Below are 27,238 nucleotides of genomic sequence, written 5' to 3' on the forward strand. Positions count from 1 at the left end.
GGGACTTACATAGTCAAGAAATACAAGAGAAGAAAAAAGATCTACAAAATCAACCCCAAATAATTAAGAAAATGACAATAGGAATATATATATATTAATAATTACTTTAAATGTAAATGGATTAAATGCTCCAACCAAAAGACACAGATTGACTGAATGGATACAAAAACAATACCCATATATACGCTGTCTACAAGAAACCCACTTCAGATCTCGAGACACATATAGAGTGAAAATGAGAGGATGGAAAAATATATTCCATGCAAATGGGAAGCAAAAGAAAGCTGGAGTAGCAATCCTCATATCAGACAAAATAGACCTTAAAATAAAGAAGATTACAAGAGATAAAGAAGGACACTACATAATGATCAAGGGATCAATCCAAGAGGAAGACATAACAATTGTAAATATCTATGCACCCAACATAGGAGCACCTCAATACATAAGACAAACACTAACAGACATAAAAGGAGAAATTGACAGTAACACAATAACAGTAGGAGACTTTAATACCCCACTCACACTAATGGACAGATCATCAAAACAGAAAATTAATAAGGAAATATAAGTCTTAAATGATACATTAGATGAGATGGATCTTATTGATATCTTCAGGACATTGCATCCAAATGCAGAAGAATACACCTTCTTCTCAAGTGCACATGGAACATTCTCCAGAATAGACCACATCTCGGGTCAAAAATCAAAACTCAGTAAATATAAGAAAATTGAAATTGTATCAAGCATCTTCTCCAACCACAATACTATGAGACTACATATCAATCACAAGAAAAAAACTGTAAGAAACACATGGAGATTAAACAACACGTTTCTAAATAACCAACAGGTTACTGAATAAATCAAAAGGGAAATAAAACAATTTCTAGAAACAAATGACAATGAAAACATGACAACTCAAAACCTACGGGATGCAGCAAAAGCAGTTCTAAGAGGGAAGTTTATAGCAATACAATCCTACAAGAAGCAAAATAAAACATCAAATAGACAACCTAACTTTACACCTGAAACAACTGGAAAAAGAAGAATAAAAACCCCCAAAATTAGTAGAAGGAAAGAGATCATACAGATCTGAGCAAAAAGAAATGAAAGAATCAATAGGAAAGATTAGTAAAACTAAAAGCTGGTTCTTTGGGAAGATAAACAAAATTGACAAGCCTTTAGCCAGACTCATCAAGAGAAAAAGAGAAGAATCAAATCAACAAAATTAGAAATGAAAAAGGAGAGGTTACAACAGACAATGCAGAAATACAAAGGATTATCAAAGACTATTATGAACAGCTATATGGCAATAAAATGGATAACCTGGAAGAAATGGGCAGATTCTTAGAAAAGTTCAATCTTCCAACACTGAACCAGTAAGAAACAGAAATTATCAACAACCCAATAACAAGCCCTGAAATTGAAGCTGTGATCAAAAATCTCCCCCAAAAAACAAAAGCCCAGGACCAGATGGCATCACAGGAGAATTCTATCAAACATTTAGAGAAGAGCTAATGCCTATCCTTCTAAAACTCTTCCAAAACACTGCAGAGGAAGGAACATTTCCAAACTAATTCTACAAGGCCACCATAACCCTGATACCAAAACCAGAAAAAGACAACACACAAAAAGAAAACTACAGGCCAATATCACTGATGAACATAGATACAAAAATCCTCAACAGAATTTTAGCAAACAGAACTCAGCAACACATCAAAGAGCTCATACACCATGATCAAGTTGGGTTTATTCCAGGAATGAAAGGATTCTTCAATATACGCAAATCAATCAATGTGATACACCATTTTAACAAACTGAAAGATAAAAATCATATGATAATCTCAATAGATGCAGAAAAAGACTTTGACAAAATTCAGCACCCATTTATGATTAAAACTCTTCAAAAAAGGGCACAGAAGGAATCTACCTCAACATAGTAAAAGCCATATATGATAAGCCTACAGCAAACATTATACTCAATGGTAAAAAACTGAAAGCATTCCCCCTAAGATCAGGAACAAGACAAGGGTGTCCACTTTCACCACTATTATTCAACATAGTTCTGGAAGTCCTAGCTACAGAAATCAGAGAAGAAAAAAAAAAAAAAAAAGGAGTCCAGATTGGAAAAGAAGTAAAGCTATCACTGTTTGCAGATGACATGATACTGTACATAGAAACCCCTAAAGATAATATCAGAAAATTACTACAGCTAATCAGTGAATTTAGCAAAGTTGCAGGATACAAAATCAATCCACAGAAATCACTTGCATTTCTACATACTAACAATGAAAAATCGGAAAGAGAAATCAAGGAATCAATCCCATTCACCACTGCAACAAAAAGAATTAAATATCCAAGAATAAACTAACCTAAGGAGACAAAAGAACTGTACACAGAAAATTATAAGACTCTAATGAAAGAAATCAAAAGTGACATAAACAGATGGAGAGATATTCCATGTGCTTGAGTAGGAAGAATCAATATTATGAAAATGACTATACTACCAAATGCAATCTACAGATTCAATGCGATCCCTATCAAACTACCAATGGCATTTTTCACAGAACTAGAACAAAAAATTTCACAATTCATATGGAAACACAAAAGATCCCAAACAGCCAAAGCAGTCTTAAGAAAGCAGAATGGAGCTGGAGGAATCAACCTTCCTGACTTCAGATTATAGTACAAAGCTACAGTCATCAAGACAGTTTGGCACTGGCACAAAAACAGAAATATACACCAATGGAACAAGATAGAAAGCCCAGAAATAAACCCATGCACCTATGGGTACCTTATTTTTGACAAAGGAGGCAAGAATATACAATGGGGCAAAGACACCTCTTCAATAAATGGTGCTGGGAAAACTGGACAGCTCCATGTAAAAGAATGAAATTAGAACCCTTCCTAACACCATACACGAAGATAAACTCAAACTGAACTCAAGACCTAAATGGAAGACCAGAAACTTTAAAACTCTTAGAGGAAAACATAGGCAGAACACTCAATGACATAAATCAAAGCAAGATCCTCTTTTACCCACCTCCTAGAGTAATGGAAATAAAAACAAAAGTAAACAAGTGGGACCTGATTAAACTTAAAAGCTTTTGTACAGCAAAGAAAACTATAAGCAAGGTGAAAAGACAACCCTCGGAATGGGAGAAAATAATAGCAATGGAAACAACTGACAAAGGATTAATTTCCAAAATATACAAGCAACTCATACAACTCAAAGCCAGAAAAACAAACAACCCAATTAAAAAGTGGCAAAAAGACCTAAACAGACATTTCTCCAAAGCAGACATACAGATGGCTAACAAACACATGAAAAGATGCTCAACATCGCTCATTATTAGAGAAATGCAAATCAAAACTAAAATGAGATATCACCTCACACAGGTCAGAATGGACATCATCAAAAAGTCTACAAATAATAAATGATGGAGAGGGAATGTGGGAAAAGGGAACACTCTTGCACTGTTGGTAGGAATGTAAATTGATACAGCCACTATGGAAGATGGTATGGAGATTCCTTAAAAAGGCAAAAATACAATTTCATGAGACAAAGCAAGCATCAGAGCCTGATTCAGACTCAGACATGATAGGGATGTTGCAATTATCAGACCAGGAATTTACAACAATTATGCTAAGGGCTCCAATGGATAAAGTAGACAGTATGTGAGAAAGATGGGCAACATAAACAGAGAGCTGGAAATTCTAAGAAAGAACAAAACAGAAATGCAAGAGATCAAAAACACTGCAATAAAAATGAAGAATGCCTTTGGTGGGCATATTAGTAGGCTGGACACAGTTGAGGAAAGAATCCCTGAGCCTGAAGATATTTCAGTAGTAACCTCCAAAACTGAAAAATCAAACAATGAGAAAACAGAATGTAATAATGAGAACCGTGGGACAGTTACAAAAGGTGTCACATATGTGTAATGGGAATATCAGAAAGAGATGAGAAAAATGAACAGAAAATATTTGAAACAATAATGATGGAGAATTCCCTCAAATTAATGTCAAGACACCAAACCACAGAGCCCGTAAGCTCACATAATATCAAATAGGATAAATGTTGCCCTACTCCCACACTTCACTAGGCATATCATTTTCAAACTATGGGAAGTCAAAAAAAGAAAAATCCTGAAAGAAAAAAGAAGGGGGGAAAATTACCTATACAGGATCAATTAGAGACCATTTAAACAAGAAAAAAATGGAGTGAAATTGCTGAAGTGTTGAGAGAGAAATTTCACCAACTCAGAATTCTATACCTTGTGAAATTATCCTTCAAAAGGAAAGGAGAAATACAGATTTTCTCAGACAAAAATCTAGAGAATTTGTTGCCAATACATCTAACTATATGTTGTCTATAAGAAACCCACTTTAAATGTAAAGACACATATAGATTAAAAGTAAATGGATGGATAAAGATATACCATACTGACACTAATCAAAAGAAAGCAGTGGCAGCTATACTGATTTTGGTCTTCAGAACAAGGATAGTTATCAGGGATAAAGAAGGGCATTGAATAATGACAAAAGGGTCAATTCTCCAAGAAGACATAACAGTCCTTACCATGTAGATGCCTAACCACAGAGCATCAAAATATGTGAGGCAAAAACTTATAGAACTGTAAGGAGAAATAGATGAATCCACTATTACAGCTGGAAACTTCAACAATCCTCTATCAGAAATAGACAGATCCAGCAGGCAGAAAATCAGTAAGGACATAAACTCAACAACACCATCAAACACCATCAATATAGACTACTTCACCCTCCAACAGCAGAATATATATTCTTCTCAAGCCCATATGAAACATTCACCAAGACAAACCACATTCCAGGCTATAAAATATATCTCACTAAAATTAAAAGGACAGAAATCATACAATGTCTGCTTTCAGACTTCATGGAACTAAACACAAAATCAATAACAGAGAGATAGCTGGAAAATCCCCAAGTACTTGAAGAAAAAACAATACACTTCTAAATAACACACAGGTCAAAATTCAAGATAAATTTTAAAACATTTTGAACTAAATGAAAATACAATTTATCAAAAGGTGTGGGATGCAGCAAAATGCATGTTTAAAGGGAACTTGTAGCACTGAATCATGTATTAGGAACTTGGAGCACTGAATCATCCATTAGAAAAGAAGATTTCACTTCAATCCTCTAAGCTTTCACCATAGGAAACCAGAAAAATAAGGAAATTATTTCCTTTTCTTTCGGCCATGCCATGCTACATGTGGGATCTTACTTTCCCAACCTGGGATTGAACATGTGTCCCCTGCGATGGAAGTGTGGCATCTTAACCACTGGACCACCAGGGAACTCCCTAAGAGAAAATAAAACTCAAAATCAGGACGAGAAAAGAAATGGTAATTAGGGCAGAAATCAATGGAATTAAAAACTGCAAACCAATAAAGAAAATCAACAAAACTAAAAGCTGGTACTTCGAAAAGATCAACAAAATCAGTAAACCTTTAGCTAGACTAAGAAAAAAAAAGAGAGATAAAAATTTCTAATATTAGAAATGAAAGAGGGAATATCACTATAGATCCCCAGGACATTAAAAATAATCAAGGTATACTATGAACAACTCAATGTCCACAAATATGATAACCCAAATGGACCAATTTTCTGAAAGATACAATCTGTCAAAACTCACACAAGAAGAAGTAGACAATCTAAATAGACTTCTATCAGTTCAAAAAATTGAGTAAACGATGAATAACCTTTCAAAACAAAAAGCATCAGACCCAGATGGATTCACTACTGAATTCTACCAAACGTTTAAGGAAAAAATTATACCAGTTCACTACAATCTCCCTCAGAAGACCAAAGCAAAGCGAATACTTCCTAACTCATTCTATGAAAACAGTATTAATCTAATACCAAAACCAAACAAAGACATTAAAGAAAAGTACAGAACAATATCTCTTATGAACACAGATGCAAAAATCCTCAACAGAACAATAGCAAATTGAATCAAATAATGTATAAAAATTATACATCATGACCAATTGGGATTTATCTCAGGTATACAAGGCTGGTTCAACATTTGAAAATCAATGTAATCCATCACATCAACAAGTTAAAGAAGAAAAATCATATGATAATATCAATAGATGCTGAAAAAGCATTTGGCAAAGTTCAACACAAATTCATGATAAAAGTTCTCTGTAAACTAGGAATAGTGGGGAACTTTTTCAACTGAATAAATAATTATCTACAAACCTCCTGAAGTTAACATCATGCTTCATGGTAAGAAACTTGAGGTTTTCCCACTAAGATCAGGGACAAGGTAAATGTCCCCTCTTACCACTGCTTTTCAACATCATACTAGAAGTCCTAAATAATGGACTAAGGTCAAAAAAAGGAAGTAAAAAGGATGCATACTGAGAAGAAAGAAATAAAACTGTTTTTGTTTACAGATGACATTATCATCTATGTAGAGAATTAGAAAGAATCAAGCAAAAAATTCTGGAAATAATAAGTGATTATAGCAAGGCTGCAGGGCACATGGTTATTATTTTTTAAAAAGAAAATCACTTTCTAATATATTAGCAATAAACAAGTGGAATTTGAAACTAAAATCACAATACTACTTACATTAGTATCCCTCAAAATGAAATACTTAGGTATGAGTCTAACAAAATAGTACAAGGTCTAAATGAGGAAAACTACACAATTCTGATAAAGGAAATCAAAGTTAATAAATGGAGAGAAGTTACATGTCCATGGATAGAAAGATTCAATACTGTCAAAGTGTCAGTTCTTCCCAACTTGATCACTAGATTCAATGCAACCCTTATCAAAATCCCAGCAACTTATTTTGTGAACACTAACAAACCTCTCTAGAGTTTATATGGAGAGGCAAAAGACCCAGGACGGCCAACACAATACTGAAGGAGAAGAACAAAGTTAGAGGACTGACACTACCCTACTTAAAGATTTATTATTAACCTGCAGTAATCAAGACAGTGTGGTACTAGCAAAAGCACAGACAAATAGATCAATAGAACAGAACAGAGAGCCCAGAAATACACCCATAGAAATATAGTCAACCAATCTTTGACAGAAGAGAAAAAAAATACAATGGAGAGTAATAGTCTTTTCAACAAATAATGCCAGAACAACTGAACATTCACATGGAAAAAAAAAAAGCATATAGATACAGACTTACACTGCTCACAAAAATTAACTCAAAATAGATCACAGACCGTAAAGATAAAACACAAAACTATAAAAACTAGTAGAAGATAACATATGAGAAAATCTAGATGACCTTGGGTATGGCAATGACTTTTTAGATACAACACCAAAAGCACAATCTCTGAAAGAAAGAACTAATTAGCTGGAGACTTCATTAAAATTAAAAACTTCTGCTCTGTAAAAGACACCTTTAAGAAAATGAAAAGACAAGTCACAGACTGTGTTTGCAAAAGATGTATCTGATAATGGACTGTTAACGAAAACACACTTAAAATTCAACAACAAGAAAACAAATAACCCAATTAAGAAAAGCACAAAAGATCTGAGAAGACAGAAAGTAAGCATATGAAAAGATGCTCCACATCATGTCATGAGGGAAATGCAAGTTAAAACAATGAAATACACACCTATTAAAATGGCCAAAATCCAGAGTGCTGTACATTAACTGCTGACAAGGAGCAACAGGAATTCTCATTCATTGCAGGTGGAACCCTACGGGCAGGGAAGTCTGGGAAGCGTAGGATTTAGCTTTCCTACATCAACAACTAGAAGAGGGTGAATGACCCAGGTGGAGAGAGCCAATCCATAGTATTCACTTCACCCTCCACAGAGGCGTTACCAAATTTCACTCCCAGCAACACAGGATCTTAGCAATACTTTGAGCTTTGCCAATTCAGTAAATGAAAAACATCACCTTATTGTTTCAATTAGCACTTCTTCCCAGGTGGCTTACTGGTAGAGAATCTGCCTGCCAACACAGGAGACAGCTGGTTTGATCCCTGGGTCGGGAAGATTCCCTGGAGGAGGAAATGGCAACCCACTCCAGTATTCTTGCCTGGATAATCCCAGGGACAGAGGAGCCTGGTGGGCTACAGCCCATGGGATCTCAAAGAGCTGGACACGACTTGAGTACATCTCTTCCTTTGGGAGAAGTTGAGTATCCTCTTACAGACCACTACAATGTGCACCTCTGTGAATAGAATTCATTGGGAGTACTGCCCTCTGCTGCTGTGCAACATGGTGAGCCTGTAATATAGTTACATACAATTTTAATTTCCTTTTGTGAATTCTTTAGATCCTATGCCCACGAACTGGCTCCCCCCACCCCAAGATATATTTAACTGAAAACATACATTAGGGCCTGAACATATTGCATCTTCAGTGTCACAGATTTCCAAACCTACCCCTCAGTGTAGGTTAATTTTGTGTCAACATGCCTGGGCTAAGGGATGCCCAGATAGCTGGCAAAACATTACATCTAAGTGTTTCAGGAATGGATTAGTATTTATACCAGAATGAGTGAAAAAGACTGCTTCATCAATACTGGACATTATCAAATCCACTGAAGGCCTAAATAGAACAAAAAGGCAGAAAAAAAGTGAATTTGCTTTCTGCTTGAGCTGGGACATCCATCTTCTCCTGCCCAGGAACACCTGCGCTCCTGGTTCTTGGTCTTTGGACTTGGACTAAGACTTCTACCGCTACCCCTTCTCCTCCGCCAGCGCTCTGGGTTTGGACTGGTACTACATCTCCAGCTTTCCTGAGCTGACTTCTCAGTCTCCATAATTACATGAGCCAATCCCTCACAGTAAGTCTCGTTCTATATGCCTATATCCACCCTATTGGTTCTGTTTCTCTAGACAACCCTGACTAATACACCTAATCACCACACTTTCTCCCTTTTTTTCTTCCTCCCCAGGGTTGGTCCTGGTGAAGGATAAGGGAGGAATAACCTCAACTTGAAATGTCACAAGCATTTCAAGCTCTGGAGCTCTAAGAACTTTAAGTTGCATTCAAAGTGCTTCTCCCAAACAGTTTACATGAAATCCTCTTTTGCCTCCTGCCTGCTGCGGATTTAGTAATGAATTCTGCTGGACGGACCCATGAGGACACAGCGTGCCTAGTAAGCTGGGTGGCCTTTCCTGCCTGCTGGGCTTGCGTTCTTGAGGTTTATAATGTCTTCTCGGTGAATAATAGCCTCGTGTTCATGCCAAGGCCTTTTCGTCTTTGCTGACCAAAGAAGATGGAAGCCTGAGATCTCAAATTCATCAGCAGGCCTTTTAAAACTGGTCAATCAGGCCACATGGAGCCACAGAAAGTACAAGCTGCTGATGCAGAAGGACCCAAGCACTCAGAACACACCATTTGCCTGGAAGTGTGGGGCTGAAATTTTTTTCTCTGTAAAATGTCCAGTTGCTAAGGGGCTTCAAATGCTCAGTGGCAGGGCCAGCGAGCAAGGAGTGTACTTAACAGACTTCCCTCTAAGCTCTGATCTGATGCATCAGATTCCATCGTTAGATATTCATTTCTTTGGCCCAAATCTCCCCACAGTAACCCAGCAGTCTCTCCTGACTTGCTGATTATTTTTCACTTGATCAGTCTCAAAGCATCCTAGTCATTTTTAACCCCTTCCTCTTGGTCCCCTCCTCCCATCCCCCATCCAATTAATGATGGAGGTGCCTTGATTATTCCTTCAGTGTGTCACTGGGGAAGGTCTACTGGAGTGGGAAAAGTACTGGTTGTGTGACCTTGGGCAAGTGATTCACTCTCTCTGAGCTTCAGTTTCTCCATCCGTAAAGTGGCACTAATACCATCCTACCTCATAGGGCTTTTTGTAAGGATGAAAAATAATTCATGAAAACACACACACACAATGCCATTTCCCCAGAAGCCTCTTCGGTTGGCTAGTGTCAAGCCTAGTGATTTATAAGACCCTTTGCATATATTATAGGACACACAAATAATACATGGTTTTATAAAAATGAGATCAGAGTTCATCTTTTGAAAAGAGAAATGTGGCCCAAGTTGTTTTTCTCCTTTCTGTTCCCTGCTCCACGACCCTAATTCAGGCCATTACTACTTTCTACAAAAGCTTCTTAATGGCCCTCTCTATAACCATCTCCCCCAACCCTGTCCCATGTGAAGTTTCCCTCTCTCTAAAACATCCTCTCCCTCACTGATGCTGCTCAGGTAATTTTTCTAAAACAATCTATAGATTAGAACCTCCTCATGCTCAGACACCTTCAATGGCTCCCACTGCCTTTGAGTGTTAAGTCTAAACTCTTTAGCCTGGCAGTGAGGGTCTCTCCTGAACTGACCTAAATCTCATCCAGTTCAGCAAGCATTTCCCCAGGGCCCATTATGTGCCAGCCTCAAGCTTAGCACAGGGATGGGGATTTGAGGCTTAGACATAAGCCTCAAATTGCCTACATTTGTTGGATCATGGAGAAAGCAAGGGAGTTCCAGAAAAACATCTACTTCTGCTTCATTGACTATGCTCAAACCTTCGACTGTGTGAATCAGGACAAACTGTGGAAGATTCCTCAAGAGCTGGGAGTACCAGACCACCTTACCTGTCTCCTGAGAAACCTCTATGCAGGTCAAGAAGTGACAGTTAAGAACCAGACATGGAAGAACTGACTGGTTCTTTTCCAAGTTGGGAAAAGAGTATGACAAAGCTGTATATTGTCACCCTGCTTATTTACCTTCTATGCAGAATACACCATGTGAAATACCAGGCTGGATGAATCACAGGCTGGAGTCAAGATTATCAGGAGGACTATCAACAACCTCAGATATGCAGACGATACTACTCTGATGGCAGAAAATGAAGAGGAACTAAAGAGCCTCTTGATGAGGGTGAAAGAGGAGAGATCATGGCATCTGGTCCCATCACTTCACAGCATATACAAGGGAAAAAAGTTGAAGCACTGATAGATTTTCTTTTCTTGGGCTCCAATCACTGCAGATGGTAACTACAGCCATGAAATTAAAAGACACTTACTCCTCAGAAGGAAAGCTATGACAAACCTAGATATCATATTAAAAAGCAGAGATATCACTTGGCCAGCAAAAGTCTGTATAGTCAAAGTATGGTTTTTACAGTAGTCATTTTCAGATGTGAGAGTTGTATAATAAAGAAAGCTGAGCACCAAAGAATTGATGCTTTTGAACTGTGATGCTGGAGAAGACTCTTGAGAGTCCCTTGGACTCTAAGGAGATCCAATCAGTCCTAAAAGAAATCAACCCTGAATATTCACTGAAAGGACTGATGCTGAGGCTGAAGCTCCAATACTTTGGCCACCTGAGATAAAGAGCCAACTCACTGGAAAAGACCCTGATGCTGGGAAAGATTGAAGGCAAAAAAAGAGATGGTTAGATAGCATCACCAACTCAACAGACACAAATTTGAGCAAACTCCGGGAGATACTTATTGTAGAGGAGCCTAGTGTGCTGCAGTCCATGACTTAGCAATGAAGAAGATTTACTCAGCTCCACCACCTACTGGGGAGGGAGACAGCGAACAGCTATTTTCTGTAAGGTAACAGTAGGATAAAGGTAATCAATCCCAAGGAACTCTGAAAACTTGGGAAAGCACCTGTCTACCTGGTCATGTTCTCATCTCTCATCCAAACCCTCCCTATTCTGAGTCCTGCACGTATTAAGGCAATGTTTCACCCTCCAGGTGGGCAGGGCCTGTTGACTCAGATAATAACACTGAAAAAGCGTCTGCTGTCCATTATTGCTTTCATTGATTGCACCACTGCCAAGACCGCATACTCTTCCAGGACATCAACAGTACAACAGACAAATCAACTGATAGGCTCACCCAGTAGAACACTAAACAGTAATGGGAATGAATGGGCTGGAATGACAGTCAACATGGATGAATCTCATGGACATAATGTTGAGTGAAAGCATCCAGACACAGGGACTTCCCTCGTAGTCCAGTGGTTAAGAATCTGCCTGCCAATACAGAGGACATGGGTTTGATCCCTGGTCCAAGACGATCCTACATGCCGCAGTGCAATTAAGCCCATGCACCACAACTACTGAGCCCGCACTCTGCAACAAAGGGTAGCCCCCACTCGCTGTAACTTCAGGAAGTCCGGGCGCAGCAATGAAGACCAAGTGTTGCCAAAAATAAGTAAATAAATAATTTGAAAAATGCTTAGCACACAGTAAATATTAAATAGATGTTTGCTAAGTCAGGATTCTTTCCTCTAGGATACTGGAGTCAGCCTCCCACTTCATTTCCTCTTTAAAGGGCTGTATTAGTTAACTGTTACTGTATAGTAAACCATCATGAAACTCAGTGGCTTGAAAAACAATTGCTCATGAGTCTGTGGGCCAGATGGGTGGTTCTGCTGCTCTGAGCAGGCTTGCTCATCTCACCTGGGCTCATTCATGTATCTGTAGTCAGTCAGCTGGCAGGTCAGCAGGTGGCTGGTGGGGCTAGGAAGGTCTCATTCATGTCTGGAGTTGGCTGGCTTCTGTCTGGGCAGCAGGGGTGACTGGGCCGTGATGATCCAGCAGTCTAGCCTGGGCTTGCTGTCATGCATGCAAGGCTTCTTGGGGCCTGAATGTGATCCACCATCACTTCTCCAGCACTCTATTGGCCAAAGTAAGACTGGTCCCTATTCAAGGCCTGGGGAACTAGACCCTACCTTTTATATGGAAGAGTAGCTAAGTCATATTATAAAGGGTATGGAGATGGGAGGGCTGAATGTGGCTAGTTTTGATATAAAACTAGCACGAGAGCATTGATGCCTGGTGTGGGGGGTTCGGAATATACTTGTCAGTTGAGGAAGTAGGAGTGTCGCCTCCCAGTTTTAAGGCCAGATCAGAGTGGATTCAAATGCCAGCTCCAGCAACCATCTGAGAGGCCTTTGGGTGACTTACTCCACCTCCCTGACCTTCGGTTTCCTCATAGGGTTGTTTTGAAGGTCAATCAAGAGAACACAGGGAAGGGGCTGAGCACAGGCAGTACCTGACGCTCACAGAGTGAAGAGTCAACAACTAGAGCTCACCTCATCCTTAAAACACAGGGTTCATCCTGGGCTCTGCTGACTCCTGCCTCGGCTTCCCAAGGCTGAGAAGGAGATGGAAACCAGGCCATGTGGGAGCATGATTTCATATTGAGAACCATGAAATGTCAGTTACAGAGTAAGAGTTTCATTATAGTTCTTTGGGGAAAGAAGGAAGGAATGCGATCTGGTGGGCAGAAGGGAGGGGGCTGAGGAGGAGGATGGGAGCAAGAGAGATAGATGGAGGTCAAGAGGGAAACGCTGAGCCATTGGAAAGGAGTCTCCCCTCATCCCCTAAAAAATAACGTGAATGACATTTTTATTTGATGTTTTGTTTTTGCTCTGATTAAAAAATTACTGTGTGTTGACTTGACAGAGTTTTAAAAATACACTGACCAAGAGCATTATGCTAAGTGAAATAAGTCCAGCACAGAACATGTGTGCTCACTTAGATGTGAAATCTAAAATCAAAACAAAAAACCCAAACTCACAGATACAGAGAACAGATGGATGATTGCCAGAGGTGGGGGGTGGATAAAATGGGTGAAAGGGGTCAAAAGGAGCAAACTTCCAGTGATAAATAACTCATGGGATGTAATATACAACATGGGGACTATAGCTAATTATACTATAGTGCATATCTGAATGTTGGTTAAGAATAGATCTTAAAACTTCTCATCACAAGAAAAAAATGTGTAACTATGTGTAGTGACTAAACCACCACCACCACATGTGGTGATGAATATCAACTAGACATGCTGTAGTGATCATTTAACAATATATGAAAGTGAAAGGCACTCAGTCGTGTCTGATTCTTTGAGACCCCATGGACTATACAGTACATGGAATTCTCCAGGCCAGAACAGTGGAGTGGGTAGCCTTTCCCTTCTCCAGGGGATCTTCCCAACCCAGGTCTCCTCCATTGCAGACAGATTCTTTACCAGCTGAGCCACAAGGGAAGCCCAGTATATACAATATAACAATATATATATAGTTGTATATATACAAACAGCAAATCATTATGTTGTATAGCTCGAAGTAATATAATGTTAATGTCAATAAAAACAAAACAGAACAAAAGCAAAATACACAGACTCTTTCACTCCTAATCCCACCAACCGGGTATCAGCAGCTGATATTTACAAGAGCCTCAGTGTGTGTGCCCACACTGTCACAAATATTTGCTTTGTATGCCCATGACTCTCGTGGTAACTCTAGGAGCTGGATGTCTTGGCCCCATTGCACAGGGGAGGGGCGGACGGGAGCACAGAGAATATAAATCACTCACCCAGGCCATCAGCTCTGGTGAACAGCAGATTCCAATCCAAGCTACCTAGGGCCTGAAGTCTTGCATGTCCCCACAGGGCAAGGCACCACCTGGGCACGGCTGACACTTGATGTATTTCCCTTTATTTTCTTTCACTTTCTGGAAACTGTACCACTACTTTATTACTTTTTCAAAGGCTATTTGAAAAACGAGTACTTGTTAGATGTGGCTGTCTTCCCCTTCCCATTTTTTTTTTCTGTAATTTGTAATTTTGATATATAGTCATCCCTCCATATCCATGGGTTCCCTAATGAAGGATTCAACCAACCACAGATTGAGAATATTTGGGGGAAAAAAAGTCCAGAAAGTTCCAAAAGCAAAACTTGAATTTGCCACGTGTCCAGCAACTACTTATATGGCATTTACATTGTATTAGGTATGATAGGTAACCTAGAAATGATTTAGCATATAGGAGGATGTGAGAATGGTGTTATATGCAAATACTGTGCCATTTTCTATAAGGGACTTGAACATCTGTGGATTTCGGTATCTACAGTGGTGGGAAAGGCAGGGAGTGATACTGGGACCAATCCCCTGTGAATACCAAGGGACAACTGTGACTTCAAACTTACAGAAGGGTTGAAAGATTAGTATAAAACACTCTATATCAACCAGTTGTTTACCACATATTTTCTCATTTTCTCTCTTCACATAATTATTTATATGTGTGTATGCATTTTTCTGAACAATCTGACATTAAATTGGAGACATCATGGTCTTTAACCCCTGAATGCTTCAATATGCATTTCCTAAAAACAAAGACATGTCCATTCATAACCACAGTACAAAGAGCAAACTCAGGACATTTAGCATTGTAGCAATATTATCATCTAATTTATGGTCCATATTTAAACTGTGTGTGTGTCTGTGTGTGTAATTTTTTTCCCAGTCCAGGATCTAAACCAGGATCCTGTATTGCAAGTAGCAGTCCTATCACTTTAGCCTCCTTTAAACTGGAATACAGTCTCAATCTTTGTCTTTTTCCTTTTTCTTTTAAATGAAGTATATATGATTTACAATATTGTGTTAGTTTTAGATGTACAACATAGCAAGTCAGTATTTTTGCAGGTTCTATGCCATTACAGGTTATTTCAAGATAATGGGCATAATCCGTGCTGCACCGTATATTTTGGCTGTTTTGAATAATGCTGCTAGGAATGTTTGTGTACAGATCTTGTAAGGACACATTTTCCTTCCTCTGGGGTATATACATGAGAATGGAGTTGCTGGGTCACATGGTAACTCTACATCTAGTCATTTGAGGGACTGGGAGTGTCCCTCAGTGGCTGTTCCATTTTATCTTCCCACCAGCAGTGTAGGAGGATTCCTTTCAAAACACTTCTACAAACAGAAACAACCCCAGAGATGGGCATCACTACTCTCATCTTCCCAACAAAGACTGAGGGGCAGAAAGGGGATGTGACTTCTCAGAAGACACCCTGCCGCAAGGACTAGGCTCCAATCCTGGGACTGCCCTTCCTTCAGGAAACCTGACTTTTAGGCCAAAACAGTAGGTCTTTGAGAGGTGATGGGGTAAAGGGCAGAGAAAAGGAATCTGCAGATACCAAACCTCACAATAGAGATGGAAGTTTCTGGTTTTAGGAATGGAGATATCGAAGCCACTTATGTTTTTGTTTTATTAGGCGACAGCCAGAGCCAGGTTCTGACTAATTAATGATGATCAAAGTGCTCTGGCAAGATGTGCTCTGCAAACACCAGCCATGAATTATTCACAACTGGGTCTTCTTAGCTGGAGGGGAGGAGGCTGCCAAGGAACAGAAAAAATCAAGGTCCTCACTTCCCCCTCAGCTTGCATGAGCCTGAGCCCTCCTGCAGGACTCAAGTTTCTCAATCCAGAAAATGGGTCTAGATATGAGCTCTCATCCCTTTACATTCCTAGGCCAGGACTTGGCAACCTGAGTCCTGTTCCCATCAAGGCAGTACGTACCAAGCTGCCTCCACCAAACAATAATTAATAATACCACACAAAGTTCAGGGGTAGACAAACATTTCCTATAAAGACCAGGTTTTTATTAGGTCTTTGGGCTAATTAAACACTTGTGCTTTGCAGGTGTGTCACAGCACTCACCCCTGCCTTTGCAGTGCAAAGGCACCACAGACAACACATAAATGAATGAAAGCAGCTGTCCCATGAAATGTTCTTTGTGGACACTGAAATTTGACTTCTGTATAATTTTCACATGTTATAAAATATTCTTCTTTTTATTTTTCCCTACTATTTAAGAATATAAAAACCATTCCTAGCTCTTGGACTATATAATAACAGGTGTTGCCTCAAAATGTTAAACATAATTGCTGTTTAACTCAACAATTCTACTCCTAAGTATATACCGAAAATAAATGAAAATGTAAGGGACTTCCCTGGCAGTCGAGTGCTTAAGACTCCACACTTCCACTGCAGGGGATGTGGGTTCGATCCCTGGTCAGGGAACTAAGATCCCATATGCTACGTGGCCAAAAAAACAAAGTAGAAGAAAAACACAAATGTCCATCAACTGATGAATGGATAAACAAAATGTGGTATATCCAGTGAAATATTGTTCAACCATAAAAAGGACCAAAGTTTTATATACACATGTTACAATATGGATTAGCCCTGAAAACAGTCAAGCTTTCAAGAAAGCCAAGGCTCAGAGAAAGCACAGACAAGGACGCAGGTAACCAGTGGTGAGGTGTGAGCAGAACCAGGTCTTTGAAATCCTTGTCCAGTGCTTGCTGCAGCAGACTTTCCCAGAATTACATTCAGAAACCAAAGTATGTCACTCCTCAAAGCCCCAGGGAAGAAGAGATCTAGGGAGGGGATGCCTCCCTAGACCTGTCCCTCCCTCCTATGCCTCTGCATCATCCTTCCTGTTCCCCATGCCACCTTCCTCCTCTCTGCCCCTGGGCTCCTCCCAGTTCTTTTCTCTCCTTTCCTTCCCAGAACCACTAAGCAAGGCTGTCCCTCCCTACTTCTTACTCAGGGTTCTGGGGAGGGGGGCAGTGGGAAGACTACAGGGAGGCTTCTCCAGAAATCCAGTCCATGTGACACATCTGGAAAAGGGCTCCAAAAGTGTGAGGAACAAGTCCAGGTCACACAGCAGATATGGAACATTTGAGTTCCTTGATATTTTTGAGAATGAAGAGAGAAGGTGTGGGGCAAGAATAGGGTTTGTGGTGAGCCAAGCTCCATCCCATTCCTGATTTTTCTCCACACAACACATACCCCTGACCTGCTTCACACTTTCAAAGGCACTAACTACTACAATAAGGGCTTTTAAAAATATTAAAATACTGAGTGTAGAAAAAAACAAGCACCTGGATTCAAATCCTGGCTTCTTCACTCACCATCTGTGTGACTTCTGGCAGCTCATTTCGTATCTCTGACCTCAGTTTCTTTACCTATAATATGGGCATGATAACAGTACCGATTCAAAGAGTTGTGTGACAATGAAATGAGGCTATAAAAAGCACTAAAAACAAGTGCATGGCCCTAGCAAGCACTTAATGCATCACTGCATTTTCCCAGAGATTTCCTTCATACATTTTTTTCCCTACAAAAATGAAATCATTCTGTATTCACTATTTTATAATGGATCTCACCCCTCACCTTAACTGAATTAACATCTTTCCATAGCATTAGAAATTTTCCTATAGAACATCTTTCTTCTTCCTTTTTTTTGGCCTCACTATGCATGGCTTTTGGGGATCTTAGTTTTCTGACCAGGGATCGAACCCAGGCCTTTAGCAGTGAAAGGAGAGTCCTAACCACTAGACCACCAGGGAATTACCTAGAACATCTTTCTTAAGATAGCATATGCGTATGTACTATTCCATTTCCTGAAGTGGGATCCTTAGTATGATCTTTGTTTTTCCATGACCAAACATGTTCTTCCTTGTCTTTGACCAATTACTGCTTCAGGGTAAATTCCTAGGGAATTGGCTGAGTCAAAGGGTGTGCAGGTGTTTTAGGCTTTCGGCCTGTAACTGTCAAACTGCTTCTAAGAAAAGTTCACAACTAGTTTGACTTCCATCAACTTGGAAAAGAAGGCTCCATGCTCTCCAAGGCCTTGTCTCCTCTTACCATTTAGAAACATCATTTCTAACTTGACCCAAGAGAAGTGCTATTTGCTGCCATATTTTGATCTGCAGCCCCAACTCTTCCTAATGGAACTCAATTCAGGCATCTGCTTAATCCTATGATTCTCTGGGTGGCTCTGGGCTGGTCATCAACTTCTCTGAACCCAGAAGTCTCAGCTATAATTCACAAATAAGTCCTCTCTCTCGCTTTTTTTTTTTTCCTGCACCAGGTCTTACTTGCAGCATGTAGGTTCTCAGTTGTGGCATTATGGATCTAGTTCCCTGACCACAGGTCGAACCTGGGCCCCTGCACAGTCTTAACCACTGGACCACCAGGGAAGTCCCCTAAGTTTCCTACATAATATATGTAAAAACTCAACTCCAAGTCACATTCCAATTATTTGAAACATGGCTGTAGCAGAAACAAGGATGGCATTTCAGGAGACCCCTGTAGGTAACTGTGGTGCACATGGGGAAACTGAGGCCTGGGATGTGGAAGTCTTCCCAATAAAAAATCAGAAATATCTTACAGAAAATGGGTGAAAACATGACTAGGCAATTTAGAGAGGAAATCTAAATGTGTGCTACTAGACAAAGAGATGTTCAAAGTCATTAGTTATCAGGAAAATGCCAGCAGAACAAAGAGAAACCAAGTCACAGAGTAGCAAACATTAGGAAGTTGGATAAAACCAAGTGTCGCTAGGGTATAGGGAAATGGGGCTTTATACACCACAGCAGAAGCAGACTAAGACCGTGAAACCCAGCAATTCCATTTCTGGAAAAATATCCCAGGGACCTTCCCACCAGCCAAGGATGTTTACTGCATTTGCTGTCTGTGGAAGCTAAATAGTGTAGTGTTAGTGGCTCAGTTGTGTCCAACTCTTTGCGACGCCATGGGCTGTGGCCCATCAGGCTTCTCTGTCCATGGAATTCTCCAGGCAAGAATACTGGAATGGGTTGCCACTCCTTTCTCCAGATGATTTTCCCAACCCAGGGATCAAATCTGGGACTCCTGCACTGCTGATTCTTTACTGTCTGAGCCACCAGGGAAGGAGAGAAATGCCCCTCACTGGGAGCAGATATGCAAAATAAGATGAAGGCATCTTATAGAACAATTATGCAGCAATTTAAAACAATGAAATAGACCGGGGCTCAACAAAGGCCTGTGGGCCAAATGTGACACGTCACCTGTTTTTGTACAACTTCACTGGAGCTGAGAATGATTTACATTTTTAAATGGTGGAGGAAAAAAAAATATGTTGTGACATATGAAAATGAGTAAACATATTATCTCCCTTGACTCCTGTGGGTCAAAGTTTGGGAATGGCTTGACTGAGTGTTTCTTACTTGGGATCTGTCATGAAGTTGCAGTTAAGATGTCGATGGGGCTGTAATCATCTGAAGGTTTGACTGGGGTGGGAGAATCACTCAAGATGGTTCACTTACATGGCTGGCAAGTTGGAACTGTTGGCAGGAGGCCTCAGTTCTTCTTAGACCACTCCATAGGGCTGCTTGAGCGTCCTCACAGCATGGCAGCCGGCTTCCCCTACAGTGGGTAATCAAGGGCAGCAAAGAGGATACTGCGATATCATCCATCCCCGAGCCTTGGAATTTGCACACTGATATCTTTGCCAATAGCCTATTTGTTGAGTAGGGTATGCACTTGCATATAATTGCATAGAATTGCAATACAACTGCACTGTATTCAGTGCAATTCAGCAAATATTCAGCTCTCTTCAGGGACTGCTCAAAGATATGAATACTGGGAGATCTCACTGGGGGCCATCTTGGAGGCTGGCTAACACAGTAAGAAACACAATGTGACCTACAGTAGATCCTTTTAATTAAAAAATTAAATTCACAGTCACATAAGACAATACTACACACTTGACAAAGCTACGTACAAATTCAAAGGTATTTATTATAAACGGAATGGGGGAGGAAGGTAATGGGATTGGAGGGGAGGGATGACAAGAAATGAATGAAAGAGTGAATTAATAAAACCAGAGAAAAGCCTTGCACAAACCAACTAAGAGTGGGCTAGGAACTGAGAGGATTAATTCAATTCTCTTTACTCAAGCCCCCACCCTACTCTGTACCACTCCCACAAAGGGAAGAGAGATGAAGAAAACAGTTTCCTTGATTTCTTAGATCACAAGAACCCAGCCTCCCTCATTAAGCACCCCTTTCTCTGCCTGACATATATTATTCAATTCACGGTTGTCCCGCAGGGTTTCCAGAGTTCCAGTTCCTGGTTAAATAGAGATTTTTGCCTGCAGGAAGGGGTGTGGGGACCAGCAGAACAAGCCTGGGAAGAAAAGCCCTAGCTATTACCCAAATAGTGGTGCTGGTGCATTGCTCATCCCTCTTGCCAGGGTTCTTCCTTCTCTGGAGACAAAGGGCTTTCAGAGTACAGAGGTCTGCAAATGCCCTGAGGTCCAGCGTGTGGGTGGTGGGAGAACTGAAACCCTCATTTCTTTAAAAATATATCTTGTGGCTCTAGGCCTTGTGATTTCTTTCATTTCTTTTAATCTTCGTAAGCTCACTATGCAAGAATTGTTATTTCAAGATACCCAGAGAAGTTACATTGTTTTTAACTGTTTTACCTTCCTGTAAAGTCATTCATTCATTCATCCAGCAAATACTTATGGAGAACCTACTATGTGCCAGTACTAGCCATACAGCAGTGAACAAAGCAGGCAAAGCCCCTGTCATAAGGGCGTGGGGGAGTAGTAGGAACAGACATTAGACAGTATACAAACAAAAAATATAATACGTAAACTAAAATCGGCCAAAGAGACAAAAAGTCATTGTGTTATTAGGGAATCCTTGTATTTGAACTGAGACCTGAAGGGTAATAAGGAGTTAGCCCAGTGAAGAGATGTTTTGGAGGAAAAATAGCAGGTGTAAAGGCCCTGAGGTAGGAATAAACTTGTGTTGGAGGTGATTAGGAAGGCAGGCAGGACTCATATCAGAGACGTTATGGTAGTTCTTTGTCTAAAGAACTTGGGCTTTATTCTGAGAGCGTCATATACAACTGACTCCACCATAATTAGTCACATGACCTTCGCCAAATTACTTCACTCCTCTGAGCTTAGTTTACCTATCTATAAAGTGGGTAATATTCAGTTAGCCAAAAAAGTTCCTTCAGTTTTAAAGTAAAAACAAAGGACACATTTTCCATTTTCACCAAGAACTTTATTGAACGTATTCACCATTTTGTTCTACTACCTTCTGCCATTTTTCAGGCAACTTCATAATCCCATCTTCCCAGAACTTTTTGTCTTTTTGAGCAAAGAACTGGTCCAGGTGCCTTTTACAGTCTTCCAGGGAAATGAAACTTTTTCCATTAAGAGAATTTTGTAAAGAACGAAATAAATGGAAATCCGAAGGTGCAATGTCTGGTGAATACGGCGGATGAATCAGAACTTCCCAGCCAAGCTGTAACAGTTTTTGCCTGGTCATCAAAGAAACATGTGGCCTTGCATTATCCTGATGGAAGATTATGCGCTCTCTGTTGACTAATTCTGGACGCTTTTCATCGAGTGCTGCTTTCAATTGGTCTAACTGGGAGCAATACTTGTTGGAATTAATCGTTTGGTTTTCTGGAAGGAGCTCATAATAGAGGACTCCCTTCCAATCCCACCATATACACAACATCACCTTCTTTGGATGAAGACTGGCCTTTGGTGTTGTTGGTGGTAGTTCATTTTGCTCACCCCACCTTCCCTTCTGTTCCACATTATTGTACAGTATCCACTTTTCATCGCCGGTCACAATTTGTTTTAAAAATGGAACGTTTTCATTACGTTTAAGTAGAGAATCACACGTGGAAATACGGTCAAGAAGGTTTTTTTCACTTAAGGTACGTGGGACCCAAACACCAAAGCGATTAACATAACCAAGCTGGTGCAGATGGTTTTCAACACTTGATTTAGACACTTTGAGTATGTCGGCTATCTCCCTTGTGGTATAACGTTGATTGTTCTCAATTAATGTCTTGATTTGACTGCTGTCAACTTCAACTGGTCTACCCAACCGTGGGGCATGGTCCAGTGAGAAATCTCCAGCACGAAACTTTGCAAACCACTTTTGACACGTTCGATCAGTCACAGCACCTTCTCCATACACTGTACAAATCTTCTTTTGTGTTTCAGTTGCATTTTTTCCTTTCTTGAAATAATAAAGCATAATATGTGGGAAATGTTGTTTTTTTTCTTCCATCTTCAGTATTAAAATAGCTACACAAAAATTCACCAATTTTGGTTAAGTTTTTTTTTTTTAACGCATGCTAATATGACAGCTATCGCAATACAATCTAACAAAATTGTTTCCAATGAAGATAAAGACAACTAAGCACTACTAGATCAATCTTGCAGAAAAAACCAAATGAACTTTTTGGCCACCACATCTTAAGATTCCCATGATGAAGGAAATCAATTACTGGTATTTGCAGAAGGCAATGGCAACCCACTCCAGTACTCTTGCCTGGAGAACCCCAGGGACGGGGGAGCCTGGTGGGCTGCCGTCTATGGGGTCGCAGAGTCGAACACGACTGACGGAACTTAGCAGCAGCAGACAAGGGGTAGAAAAAATGGCTTCAGTCGATCTGAGTTACTCCAGTTTTCTCCATCTTCTGCTACTCTGCGACCCCACCTACCTACCCTTTCTCCTCCTACCGCCCGGAACACCAAAGCCCCTTCTTTTATAGCTCTGCTTGAGGTCTCCCTCTATACTGGATTTCCCTTCCACCAGTCCCCATCTTTTTCCACCCTCTCCCTTGAGCCCCTCCTCCTCTCGCTTGAATTTGAGCTACAAACACTTCCTATTTCTAGCCCCGCCCACTTTCTGGGACACCTCTATCGACTTCTCTCTTTCCCATCCCTACTCCAAACTACGCTCCCCACTCCCCCCACACACACTTTCTCTCGGACATCTCACCAAGCTGTTTAACCCTTTCTCCTATCTTCCAAGAAAACTACTCTTTAAACTGCCTTCCTCCACCCACCCTCACCAGTCCCGAAACAGTCTTTGCAAACTGTTCACTGCTCCCAAAGTTTACTCTTGAAACGTTATTCCTTTACCACCCTCATCTTCCAAATCGTTTCCTATGTCCCCCAATTCTTAAGTACTTAGCTCCTCAGGACCCGACTCCACCCCACTCTTCTCCGGTCTCTCACTCCACCCACAAAAGAAGCTGGATTACGGTCCGGCCAGTCTCTCCCTTCCAGTCCCCCTCCCAACTACCGCTCCCAGCAGCCTCTCCCTCCACCACTTAAAACGTCCCCTTGTAAGAACCTCACAGTCCTACCTTCCGCTAAGTCCCCTCTCTGATGTTCCCGCTACTTCCTGGGTTCCAGGTCTCCCTGACTCTCGCAAGCATCACGCGCAGGGCTCCCTCCCCACCCAGGGAAGAGCCCCTTCCCGCACATACCTCGAGGTTCTGGCCCGCGCCGCCCCTTTCTCCGTCCTCCGCCCGCACTTGGCCACTCTTTCCCTGTTTCTCCTGCTCCGTCCTGTTCGCCCCCTTCCATTTCTCCGCCTTCCGACTCAAAGCCACTCATTTCCTACTCCACAAAGGCGGGGGGGGGGGGCCTCCCTACCCCAGGGGTCCCTCTGGGGCGCCCCTACTTCTGCGCACTTCCAGCCGTGCGCGAGCACTTCCGGGGCAAAGCACGCGAGGGCGTGCACGTGGGGCCGTGGCGCAGAGGATAGCGCCTAGTGTCAAATGCACCAGCTGTAGAGCTGGGGAAGGGGCGTGGGGAGCTGGGATGCGCCGGGGATGGGGAGTGATGGTGTATGGAGTTCGAGCGGATGCAACTTGCGGTGGGGCTAGTGGTTAGAAGAGTGGTTGACATGCTGGACTAGTCGTGTCAGAAGCTCTGGGTTCTCCCTGTCCCATGAGTCCCACCGCCACTACCGTAGTTGAGTCTGATCTGCAAACTTGGCATGCAATAGAGATAGAGATGTTTGCCAAAATGCAGGTTACAAGGCCCCGGCCCCAAAAGACAAATTCTGGAGCCATGGAATAGGACCTAGAATCCTGCGTTTTTTAAAAACCATTTTCCGATATTTTGATGCAGAAGTCTGCGAAACTGAGACTCAAAAGACTGTCAACATTCCTTGCTTCCTTAGACTGGTCGTGGTATTTATTCTCTTCTACACCAAACTCATCCCTACCCCTCAGAAACCTCACACACAAAATACAAAGGAGACCTTAGTTCTGCCTAGAATACAACTGGTCAGCTCCATGTGGCTCCACTCAAACGCGCACTCCCAGTTAGAGAATGAGGTTATAGTCAGTCTTCTGCTCCAAGATCAAGTTTTAGATTCTCGTCCCTCTTTTCCTGGACCACTTCCTTCAGCAAGTTGGCAGGACTGCTAGAAGTCTGTGTGATGCTCTATGTCTTGATATTTTAAATATTTTTTTGCTGAATTTTGATAGAACCTGTGTGTGCCATGAAAACATAAGTTGAATATTTAGAAATAAACGTCCGTTGGACTTCCTGACTGTCCAGTGGTTAACGCTCTTTTCCCTTAATGCAGGGGGCCAAGGTTCCATCCCTGGTCAGGGAACTAGATTTCACATACCACAACTAAGGGTTTGCATGGATCTAAATAACCAGAAACTAGCTCTCAGGGCCCGGAGAAGGCAATGGCACCCCACTCCAGTACTCTTGCCTGGAAAATCCCATGGACGGAGGAGCCTGGAAGGCTGCAGTCCATGGGGTCGCTGAGGGCCGGACACGACTGAGCGACTTCACTTTCACTTTTCACTTTCCTGCATTGGAGAAGGAAATGGCAACCCACTCCAGTGTTCTTGCCTGGAGAACCCCAGGGACGGGGGAGCCTGGTGGGCTGCCGTCTATGGGGTCGCACAGAGTCGGACACAACTGAAGTGACTTAGCAGCAGCAGCAGCTCTCAGGGCCTCTATGCGCAAGGGATGCACCTGAGGGGAGGCGATCTGGAGTACCTGGCAATAGGGCAGATCAGCGTCAGCGATGTTAAGACGCATCCAGGCATCCCTGCAACAAGCTCGCCTGGTGCAAGTTCTGCAGCCTCCAGGGCACCCTCTTCGATGTGACACCGCCCTCTGGTGGCCACAAGCATGCTTGCGGCGTCCGGGAAGGGAGACGGACGGGACCCTGCAGCACTAGCTCTCACTGGGACCCGCTTTGGGAGAGTTCCCCACAAGGGCCGCGCCCCCGCAATCCCGACTTGTTCACCGAGGGACCAAACATTTTAGAGAACGCCAACTACGAGCCGGCACAGGGCAAAGCGCTGTACAGATATTAACTTAATCCTCACATAAATCCTAACAGGTAGCCTCATTTACGGAGAAAGCAATGGGATTTTCCAGGCAAGAGTACTGGAGTGGGGTGCCATTGCCTTCTCCTGCAGCAGCCTCATTTAAGAGTTTGCTACAGGTCACTCAGAGAGCAAGTCTTGACTGTTTTTAGTTGTATAAAATATATTTGTGTCTCCATTTCTGAAAGATTTTGCTATATACAGAGTTCTAGGTTGACAGATTCTTTAAACACAATGAAGACTTCATTCCTCATTCATAGGGCTTCCACAGATGCTATTGGGAAGTCAGAAGTTAGGTTTTTTTCCCTCTAATTGCTTATTTACCTTTTATATTACTACTTTTTCACCATGATGTATCTGTCGTGGACTTACTTTTAGTTATCCTCTTTGAATTTCATTGGGTTTCCTGAATCTGTACCTTGGTATGTCTTTCATATACCTTTTTCTGTATTTTCCTTCTGGGAATCTGATTAAATCTATATTGATCTTTCTACCCAACAGCTTAAGGTATTTGTTTTCTGTACTTCTCTATGCACTAGTTTCTGAACAATTTATTCTCACCTATATTACTTTGTTATCCTCTTTGAATTTCACTGGGTTTCCTGAATCTGTACCTTGGTATGTTTGACATATACCTTTTTCTGTATTTTCCTTCTGGGAATCTGATTAAATCTATGTTGATCTTTCTACCCAACAGCTTAAGGTGTTTGTCTTCTGTATTTCTCTGTACACTAGTTTCTGAACAATTTATTCTCACCTATATTTCAGTTCATTAATTCTTCTTTTATATTTAATTTGCTGTCAAACATGGCTGTTGGAGTTTTTTTTTTTTTTTAATTAGCTTTTTAAAAAAAATTCCATTTGGTTATTTTCTCAAAACTTCTATGTCAATTTTTTAAGGTTTGCCTTCATAGATGTTTTCAACAGGGTCTTTTATCTCTTTAAAAATACTAAGAAAAAATCAAGAAGTGCTATTTTATACCCTGTTAGTCCCAATATCTGATGTGTTTGTGTCTGTATTTGTTGTCTATTATTTCTGCATGTTCTCTTTCACGATTTATTTCCTTGAGTGTCTGATTATCTTTGAGAGTGTACTGGACGTTATTTGAAAAAGAAGGGTGTGTGTGAATACTTTAATGTCTGAGACGATAATATCTTTCTCTAAAGGATCATTTTCATTTGCTTTTATCAGGCAACTGAGCGCACCACTAGGTCAGTTATAGGGTTTGAAGGCTGAGGATCTCTACACCTCCAAGACAAGCTGAATTTGGGAGACATATCTATGCCACGGCTTATGTCCAGTTTAACATTTTCATGAGGGTGTCTCCATTTGGGGTCCCAGTTCAAATGTGGGGCAATTATTCAGACTCCCAGCTTTCAACATATTTACACTTGTATCTCTTATACTGCAAGTCCACCATCCTTACAGCTGGGTTTCACAGGTGTCTCCTTCCACCAGCAAATGTCTTCAGGCAAAAGTAGCTTTGAGCGTTG

The 27,238-nt window shown here is 41.2% G+C and overlaps 1 protein-coding gene across 1 annotated transcript in view; it reads right to left on the reverse strand.

Moving 5' to 3' along the window:
- Positions 1-27,238, reverse strand: part of CDH3 (cadherin 3, type 1, P-cadherin (placental)) — a 134,533-nt gene that overhangs the window by 76,599 nt on the left and 30,696 nt on the right. The window contains exon 6 of the mRNA XM_010850969.1: positions 19,882-19,981. Coding sequence (XP_010849271.1) covers positions 19,882-19,981 — 100 coding nt within the window. The remainder of the gene's footprint in view (positions 1-19,881; positions 19,982-27,238) is intronic.

Source organism: Bison bison, unplaced genomic scaffold, assembly GCF_000754665.1.
Source record: "Bison bison bison isolate TAMUID 2011002044 unplaced genomic scaffold, Bison_UMD1.0 scf7180017864297, whole genome shotgun sequence".
In the NCBI taxonomy this organism is placed as follows: Eukaryota; Metazoa; Chordata; class Mammalia; order Artiodactyla; family Bovidae; genus Bison; species Bison bison.